This window comes from Oreochromis niloticus, linkage group LG18 (assembly GCF_001858045.2).
Source record: "Oreochromis niloticus isolate F11D_XX linkage group LG18, O_niloticus_UMD_NMBU, whole genome shotgun sequence".
Taxonomy (NCBI): Eukaryota; Metazoa; Chordata; class Actinopteri; order Cichliformes; family Cichlidae; genus Oreochromis; species Oreochromis niloticus.
The window spans coordinates 31,382,676-31,392,928 of NC_031982.2; the positions used below are offsets into that span (position 1 = coordinate 31,382,676).

The following is a 10,253-nucleotide window of genomic DNA, read 5'->3' on the forward strand; positions in this document are numbered from 1 at the left end:
TGAGTGGTACTTAAAAGAAACAGCTGGAGGAACATCTTACAAATAAATTGGTTTAATTGTCTAATTAGTAACATGACTGAGTACAGAGGAGTATCTTAGAGAGGTAGCTTCTCAGAAGTGAAAATAGGCAGAGGTTCACAAATCTGCAAAATAAAACCGTGACTGCAAATTGTGGAATCATTTTAGAATAATGTCCTTTAACATAAAATGTTGAGAACTTGAATATATTATCTGCGATACATCAAAAGAGGCTGAGAATCTGGGGAGATCTATTTGGATCCTCATGCAGCACTGCATTCAAAATGAGGATGATTCTGTTATGGAAATCACTGCATGGGCTCAGGAGCACTTCCAGAAATCATTGTCTATAAACACCATTCATCATGCCATCTATGAACCCAGGCTAAAACTCATGCGAAGAAGAAGCCGTATGTGAACATGATCCAGAAACACTGCCATCTTCTGTGGGCTTAAGGTCCCTTAAAATGGACTGAGGCAAGGTGGAAAACTCTTCTGTCATCAGATGAATCAAAATTTGAATTTTTTGGGGGAAAACATGGACATGGCATGCTTTGGATTAATGAGGATCACTGGCTTGTTCTCAGTGCTCAGTTCAAAAACCTGCTTTTAAGATGGAATTGCCTATGGAACTGGCAGCTTACGCATCAGGTTTATACATCAACAATGCTCCCTTCCAGACGACGGGCTTTTCAGGGAAGGCCTTGCATCAGCTAGACAATATTAAACCACACACTGCATCTATTCCAACAACATGGCTTTGTAGTAGAAGAGTCCAGGTGGTGAACTGGCCTGCCTGCAGTCCTGCCTGCAGACATGGCAAATGTTTCTTTCATCCACTGAAAATATTTTGCATATGATGAAGTGAAAAATACAAAAATGGAGACCCAGGACTGTTCAACAGCTAGAATCTTCCATCAGATCTTCTATCAGAGAAAAACAGCAGCTTCACAGTCGTGAACTGAGGAGACCAGAACAAAAGAAGACGAAACATTACGCAGTGGTAAACATGGCTCCGTCCTGACTTTTCCGTTGCTGTCATCAATTTCAAAATTAGTGAATAAGCTAATGTTTTTTTTCTTTTTTAGAAACATGGCACAAGTTCCCATTTTCTTCTATAATGTCCCAGCGGGTTTAATTGGGGTTGTGAGTGTAGAAATTTTATATCCATTAACAAATAAAGGCAGTTGGCATCATAATATAATCTCATTTTCAGGTTTTAACATTAACTAAACTCAAGACTTTTAGTTTTAGTCATTTAAACTTGTTGCGCTTGGACCTTAAATTCTTCCTGTACCCCTGAAAATAAAGTTTAAGCTCTAATTAGAATCTTACATTAGTAATATTTGTTTATTTATTATATTAAGACCATGATAGTTTTACATACCTTTGCTTTGTATCTTTATTTCAGGTTTCCAGATGGTATCCAGCAGTCTGAGCCTCTCCTGCCCGGTCCAGACGATGATGTGTTCAACCTCCTGACTGGTGCAGAGTTCCTCCTGTTCCTCTTTAATCTGAGGAGGCTCTGGGTCCTCCTGCTTCACACTGGAGCTCCTCTCCTGGTTACAGACCTGCTGGTCTGTGAGAACCTCCTCATCCTTACTCTTCATTCTGTTTTAAGAGGTCTTGACAAACAAAGAGACACAAGTGATAATGGGAAAAATTTAAAGTGAACAAATGTGACAAATGCTTCAAGAGCACCGTGTGAGTGACTCGAGTTCTGATCCTTTTTAGCAAAGTTAAAAGTAGAAAACATTCAGGTAGCTGCTGCCAGCTTCACAGTTGTGTAACATACAGCTGGTGGGGTTAGGTAAATTGGTGACTCTACATATGCCCATAAGCATGGATCTAAGTCAGAGGGATGAGGGAACCACAACAGGAACTTGACCTAATTATATAATCATAATAATATTCACAGTACTAATTATTATTATTACTGTTGTTGTTATTTAACTCCACTGTTGAAACAGTGGACAGCTTTCACTGTCTTGGAATCCAGGGAATCAAAGACGCTACTCATACAACTGCTGTTTTAAAAAGCACCTAGACCTCAAATCCTCAAAGGCCATCAAGTAAAAGAAAAGTTCACAGACTGAGGAATCTTCCTTTGCGAAAAACATGAACTCTGAACTTTGTGGTGTTTCAGGATGATAACTACTCCAGTTATTCTCTCAGAGTAGTTTCACATTTTCGAAATTAGATTTGAGTGAGATCCTGGAATGAAGACGGACGAAAATAGTTTGTTCGACAAAGTTTTCTTTATAATAATAATCTTTGGTTTGTTCATATGTTGCATCACGACTAGAATCATTAAAGCTATACATTCATAATACCTCATTTGTTTGTGTATTAACTCCCCACCCCCAGAAAACTTTGGTCTTCCAAACAGAAAAATATAAATGTAATTTATTTTAAGAAGGAAACAACAAAGTTTTCAGTATTTTATATATTATATAAATAAATATAAATATTTAGTGTTTTTAGTATCTAATAAAAAATCTGCAGTTTTTTCACATTAAACAAAAATAAATTTGTAGATATGTTTAAAAATGTACAAACTGATGAAAAAAAAAATTGTGTTATAAAGGAAGCTCTGCCGATTTCTTTGTTAAGGTTTATTAAGTGGAAGAGAAAAAACAACATACAAATCCATCAATACAAATACAGAGAGCACAGAAAAGTTTACATTTTCATATGGAGAAATATTTTTATACATGAAAATACTCATGAGCAGTGATAGGCTACAAGGCTAAAGAGAAACAAGAGCTCCACTAAAACAAACAAGATGCTCAGGTACCACCCATAATATCCAACCGGTAGCTGACCTTTGTGCGGCGCACAAATGCCACAATATTGCTGCAGAGAAAATAAAATGGAAACTAAAATGCAGATTTGAACCTACAATATGAAAGACTTGAGTCTATTTTAGTTTAATGAACCCAGCAGTGTCTCCAAAATTGTGGTAAAACCAGAGTCCAGCATAGAGCGGCTGAGTGAATGTGGTCTGGACTCTGTGGAGGAGAGTCATGGTTTTGGAGACGCTGTAGAAGGACAAAATACCTGCTCTGTGATCCAGGTACACTCCTACTCTGGAGGACCCAACATTTGAAATGGGAGTTTCAATGTTGTTGAACCAAAATTCATAACTGTTTTTGGAACAATGTAGTGCCCAAGATTTCTCATTACGCCCAAAGGCACATTCATTCCTCCACCCTGCTCTCCTAATGTTCTTGTATGCGACTGCTATAATAACTCTCCCTTTCCTCTCCACCTCCCAGTAACAACGTTCAGTCAGACTCTCTTTACTCAGGACCTGCAACCATCCAGTAAATTTGTCTTGATGATCAAAATAAGACTGCTGATTTTTCATAAATGTTGCTTTTCTGTTGCCCTCTGATAATAACAGCTTCGTGTGTGCTGTGTTGGGATCCAGTGTGATTTCACATGAATATTTTAAGAATTCCGCTCTGGTCTTTGGCTCTGGTTGTGAATCTGGCACTAAATTATCCACTTCAGTGACTGTCACTGAGTTGTTTGTCCGTTCCTCTCTCAGAATGTCCTGTAGTTTATCTCTGACCTCTGACACAGCTGCTGTCACATCCTCAAAGTAGCTCAGAGGACGGATATTGATGCTGGATGAGTCTGTAGACTCACTGAGTGCTGACAGTGAGGGGTAGTTGTGTAGAAACTGGATGTGATCCTCTGTGTGTGAGAGCTGCTTCAGCTCAGCATCTTTCCTCTTCAGCTCAGTGATCTCCTGCTCCAGCTTCTCCTCAAGCTCTTTGACTCGACTCACTTCAGTTTCCTGCTGGGATCTGATCTGCTGCTTCACATCAGAGCTTCTTTTCTGGATGAGATGGATCAGCTCAGTGAAGATCTTCTCACTGTGCTCCACTGTTTGATCAGCAAACTGATTGATGGCCTCCACCTCCTGTTGAAGCAGCTTCACATCTTTCTCTCTGTCCTGGATTCTCTGCTGGATGTTTTGTCGACTCACCTCCAGCTCTCTCTGCCTCTCAGTCCTTTCTGCTGCAGCAGAGACTGTGTCGTGGCCTTTATGTTCATCCACAGGGCAGAGATAACAGATAATCTGCTGATCAGTACGGCAGAACATCTTCATCACCTCATCATGACGAGAGCAGATGTTCTCCTGGAGCTTCTTGGAGGGCTCCACCAGCTTGTGTTTCTTTAATGGAGCCACATCATAATGAGGCTGAAGGTGTTTCTCACAGTAAGATGCCAGACAGACTAAACAAGATTTCACAGCTTTAAAATTCATCTCAGTGCAGAAATCACAGGCCACATCTTCAGGTCCAGCATAGCAGTGATCAGCAGGAGCAGCTTGGAGTCCAGTCTTCTTCAGCTCCTCCACTAAAACTGCTAACATGGTGTTTTTCATAACAACAGGCCTCGGTGTGAAAGTCTGTCTGCACTGAGGGCAGCTGTAGATTTTCTTCTCCTCCTCTCCATCCCAAAAGCCATTAATACAGTTCATGCAGTAGCTGTGTCCACAGGGAATAGCCACCGGATTCTTCAGTAGATCCAAACAGATCGAACAAGAGAAGGTTTCTTGGTCCAGCTGAACTCCTTTCTGCGCCATTTCTACTCTCAGTGTCAGTGACTGTGTAAGTTTCACTTCCTTATAAATGAAACTAGTCTGAGCTGACATGTAAACAGCATGTTTCTGCAGTTAATGGGGCCTGTCAGCTCTTCCACGTCACCACATGCTGGTTACACCCATCTTCAAAGCTTAGATCTGAAGGGGAGGGAACACGGAAATACATGGACAGAGAGGAGGTGCTATGTCACGCTTGTACAGATGCTGCACAGGACATAGGATGACACCAATATCACCTTCAGTGTCAGATAAAAACTATGTAGAGGGGGAAATGTACATACCGAGTCTACATTTGCACAAAACTCTACAGCAGAAGTGGCAAAAGTGCTTCTTAACATTCTGTACAGATACTAGTGTTAAAAATACTTCAGTAAAAGTAGAAATACTGATTCAACTTCCTTACTCAAGTAAAGGTGAAAAAGTAAGCAAGAACAAAGCAAAAGCAAAATCAAATAGTAAAAATCACAAAACAATAATCAAATCACTTAAACTTTACTTATCTAACTAACCTGCTCTGAGCTAATGCTGATTTTGTTCTTATCTTTTGTCAGGAGAGGTTGGTGGAAGGATGAGCACAACCAGGCCTAAAGATGCGCTTATCCCTGTGTTCAGTGTCGATGATCATCACCAATCAGGGAAGCAGCTGGGCATCCAGTGGAAGTATGATGTATATCAAAATCCTTCTGAATTAACCATGTGACACGGCAAAATGAGCCGAAATCATTTTACAGGTTCACAGGTTGGACTGTGGTTCTCCTTAGAACCTCTTAGATCCAATCTTCTGAACTGCTCATCTCACAGAAGAGAAAAGGGAAGAACCCCGAATCTCTTCTTCACCTCACTTTTATACCTGCTCACCCTTTCTCCCCCCTTCCCTCACTGGACGTCACATCTTCACACTTGGGCCGTCCAATCAAGTTGGTGACATTTAATCATCTGATGTCCACCCACACCTTCTCTCTCACTCTCTCTCTCTGACTTTCAAGATTTTAATACAATACTTTACTATCACTTCATTACATTTTCTTTGTTATTTTTAATCACCTAAGACTGGATGTTAAGATCTTTTGTCCTCTCTTAGCTGTGATGTAGAGGTGGCCAGGGGAAACTTCAATCTCTTTCCTGGCTGATTTCCATCCTCTACACTGACAGTGCGGTGTTTATTGGAAATCCATTTTTGGCAGAGAATCACACACGGCTCACTTTAACCCCTGACTGTTTTTTCTCTTTTATCTCTTTTTTGTGACATCTTCTTAAGAACTGTAATGAAGTACAAATACTTCCAACCAGCCTACACTGCCAGATTTGATCTATCTAACTAATTTTTATGTGTCTCTAAATGTCTTTTACTGATATATAATTTGCTGAACTCTAATTGGTAACCATATTTTTCTAGTGTTGTGTTCCCTGTTTTGTCCTCTTTATTCAGTAAAGTGGTAAATATTAAAGTTACAGTGAGTTTTACTACTATAGTATTTTATATTCATCAATTATAAGTACAACAATGGTGTTTATATGTCTTAATATAAACACCATAATTTACCCCTGTATTTAATAAATAAATACAGGGGTAAAAATTGAGTGAATGATTAGTTTTATCTAAGGATATTTGCAAGAATTTAACTTTTACCATCCTCCCAATACTGCTAAGGACCTTCAGATTGCCTGACTTTGATGGCCATAGCATATGATGCACACCAACAGTCAGGTGACAAATTAAAGGAAAAAGCATGTTATTGTGGTGTTTATATACCACATGACTTCACCACGTCAGTGTTCACAATGTTGACTCTCTAAGTTTTTTAACATTAAAGGAGCAGTGAAAACTGTTTTTGAAAAACTTTGGGTCCATTAGTACCAACTGACCAACTTTCTTTAACTGCCCCATCTGCTGACAATGAAACAGGCTTTAGTCTTTCATATTGCCATGGGTTTTAATCTGTATGTTAGTGTTTGTGGTTTAAAAAGAACATAGTAGAACTAATTTTGTTAGACAAAAGAACAACTCATGCATCTTTTTCGTGAGGCGAACTAGGGCTGGAGCCAGTGCGAGGTTGTGTGGCAGATCTGAGCGTGGAAGCTGAGGGTCCAGCCAGCCAGAGGAAAGACCGGTTGATGTCTGGACATGCATTGGAGCCGCACCACTGCCCACGGTGCAGACTTTGCTACTTGAACAGAGCGTTTCTGACAGTTGCGTGTTGCTTATCCAAAAGAGAATAACAACAATACCGTGTTCCTCTGCTCGAGGACACCAGCGGTCCTTTCACACTGTAAGCATGTCTGTTATAGCCTGCGCTTCATAAATGTCTATCTGCTGGTGCTGGTTATTCAAACCGTGTTTAGAACCTGACTCATCTGTTGTCCAAAAAACGTTTCCTCTAGATACACAAAGTTACCAATTTAAAAATATATTTATATTTTCAAGTTTTTAGCTGGATGTCAAACATATGATAGACTCTTGACTGAGCATATTTATTTAGCAAAATCCACAATGGTATAACCATGCTAAATAAAAGATGCCCAAGTGTGCACCCTAATGCTTGTCTTTGAACTGTATGTTAATCAGTACATGAAGTGTACCTCTACAGCTGAAAACAGACTGTATCCATCATTTGTGAATCTACTGATTTGTTTTTAATGTGACACTTTTTTTTCATGAACTGCGGATGATGAAATCCTCTTTATTTGAGAAAATGTACTAAAACTATTCTTGTTCATACTTACTGAGTTCCCTAGCTACTTCTTTACTATGTAAATAAACTATTTGAACAATAAAAGGTATTGTAGATTTAAAGACATCTTAACTGAAGTAAAGGCAAAAATTTGGAATGAATTTTATGTGACTGTTCATATAAAATCCAACAGAGAGTGAAAATCTAAAAGGTCCAGCAATCCATTGTATTAATGAGCTTTGTTCACTCCTAGTCTGATAAAAAAAAAAACCCCACAAACATCCACTAACAACAAACACAGAACCCACTAACTAGATAACTATTAACTGCTTTTTTCCCTAAACACAGTCATTCAGTTGACTGACAGAAATGCCTGATGTCATCCACTCGGGCTCCACAGTCACACGACTGTGGAGCACATCTCCATAACTTATATTTCCATAACTTATATCCTATGTTCTATTTATACTCGGCTTCCCTTTATAAAAATAAGACCATGCAGTGTCCAGCGTGACTACACGTGCAGCCGGATATTCCATTTGGGACATCCGAAAGACTCACTCAGGGTGTAAGCAGCAAGTCTATATAGTTTTTTTGAATAGCTTTTTTAACTGAGATTCCTGGGCTCAAATCCAATCCCTTCCCTTCTGCGTGGAGTTTGAATGTGTTCCTCGTGCTTACATGGTTTTCTTTTATCCAAAAACAGGCTAGTTTAGCGATCATATAACTGTGTCCTTGACCTCTTACTGGCTTGAGGAGTTGGTTCCTAATGCTGGGTGGTGACTGGCCCAAATATTTAGGATGGGTCAAATACTGCAAAAAACAAAACAAAAACAAGAATGATAATGGCTTTAAAGAGATTATGAACAAAATGCATTACATTTTGTTTTTGTTACATTAACAGCTTCTAACTTGCATTTTTCCCACTCTGATTTCCTGCAGGATCCACATGGACATCAGTTCAGAGTGAAATCCAGTTCACACACACACACACCCACCCACACACACCATTAACTGTGTTCAACCTCGCCCTTGCACTGTTGCACGGTGCTGGAGGCCTTAAAGCCTTTGAATAGATATAAGAAGATAGTTAAGGCAAGAGATTACTATTCTGTCTTTTACATTGGTACAAATGGAGGAATAAATGCCAAAAAACGAAAGAAGGTTTTTAAAAATGACCCTTTAAAACATTTCAAGTACCTCTGTGTTTACGGAGAGAAGGGGATAACTGTGGTGGATGCTCTGAAAAAAGATGGTTGCTTCACCAGTGACCTGGGCAACTTTGAGCTGGTTAAGATCAACGACAAATGTAAGACTAAGTGCACAGACATAACTGATCATCTGGACAATAAGAAATCCCAGATATGTTTTCCACGGGCAGCAAATACAGAAATAAAAGATGTAAAGCAAGTAGCCATCCCTGGGCATCAAATAATGCAGAGCGCAGGGGTGGAATGACATCAGTCACAGATGTAGCGCTGCAGAACAGAATCAGCCTGAAAACAGCAATCAAAGAAACAGGCAGCAACATTGGCCTAAGGAGGTTTATGATCTGCTTTGTCATCAGTTTCCACGTCTGAAATGATGGATGAAGAGTAGATTCCCCAAAACTTCTTTCGAGGAAGCACTGAAATGCAGGAATGAGAACTTTGGAAAGATCCGGCAGTCTTTTAGTGAAATTCAGAAAGTCATGTTGCTGCTCGAACTGAGCGAGTCGGTTTGACTCATAACTGGTTCCTTCATAAAGCAAGGCACAGGCTTTGTGCTATTTAACAACTTTGTCTTAACGAATGCCCACTTATTTAAATACTGGGTTAAATCAAAATGACCTAACTGGTGTGAATTTGTAAACGTTACTGTTGTCTTTAACTTTGAAGAACAAGAATCAGACAGGAAAAACAATATCACTGAGGTGTTTGTCGGCAACAATAAGTTAGATTACATCATACTTAAGATAGAAACAGAGAAATTACAGGTCTTCTTGAGTCATTAATCATAAATTTCTTAATTTATAGAGGCACAAAAAATATAAATTATTGCCTGCTTGAATATCAGTCTAGCTCTGCTTATCATTGGTGAGTCATTTGTTGTTATCTGTTTGTGCTACTTTTTGAAGGAACAATTGGATTGTTTATAATTTGCGAGAGTACATTTATTTGTTTGGTTGATTTAGCAGGAGCACTGTGGAAAATTTTACAAGGACCTGCACTTACATCCATGTGACAGTACAAGAGAGGCACGGCTCAGCAGGTTCTGAGGTACCTGTTTACAAAATGTTGTATCCCATCTAAAGATTCTTTACAATTTTACATTGAGAAATATTATTCTTGAAATATTTGACCTGTATAAAGTATCATGTCTTAAATGTATTTCACATCATTCATTTTTGAACCATAAGACAAACTAACCAGCTGAAATGAAACAGGAGGGAACTTAAATACTGACTTAGCTAAACCCTATGACACACGAGGGGAAAACAAAATAGCTGCCAAACACCCCCGAGGCAATGAAGCATGTTGTTCAATCCAATGAGGCTATCAGCAGTACTTCAGATCCCCCAGCCCTTTGCCACACCTTTTGCCAACCAGGAAGGAGAAGCCAAACCCGCAGGTAACTCAAACAAAGAAAGATATTAACAACTTCATCAAAACTCTAAAATATATATATATATTTTTTTTAATTGCTTTCATTTCTTCTTTAGATTTTAAGAGACTTGCAGAATCAATACCATGAAACACTGAAGCTGTTCTGAGGGCCATGGTACACAAAAATCTCACTAAGCTTTTTTCCTTTAATTTGTCACCTGTCTGTATCTCACTGCTCCGGTTCTGATTTCTTTCTGAATAATGGTGTCTGAGCCTGTTTGGGCAGAAAATATTATTCATCACATGATACTAAAATAATCTAATTAACTATGTGTATTTTTTTTTAAATATTACATTTAC

The 10,253-nt window shown here is 39.0% G+C and overlaps 2 protein-coding genes across 2 annotated transcripts in view; one reads left to right on the forward strand and one right to left on the reverse strand.

Moving 5' to 3' along the window:
* LOC109195563 (tripartite motif-containing protein 16) overlaps positions 1–10,253 on the forward strand; it is a 1,176,058-nt gene that overhangs the window by 909,470 nt on the left and 256,335 nt on the right. The gene's annotated exons all lie outside the window — the stretch shown is intronic.
* On the reverse strand, positions 2,619–4,699 carry LOC100693749 (tripartite motif-containing protein 16-like). The gene has a single exon (XM_003459068.5). The coding sequence runs from the start codon at positions 4,685–4,687 to the stop codon at positions 2,939–2,941; it is 1,749 nt and encodes a 582-aa protein (XP_003459116.3). The 5' UTR covers positions 4,688–4,699; the 3' UTR covers positions 2,619–2,938.

Bases quoted from the DNA above. Each gene is read 5' to 3' on its own strand.
- LOC100693749 (XM_003459068.5), bottom strand. From the start codon at position 4,687: ATGTCAGCTCAGACTAGTTTCATTTATAAGGAAGTGAAACTTACACAG.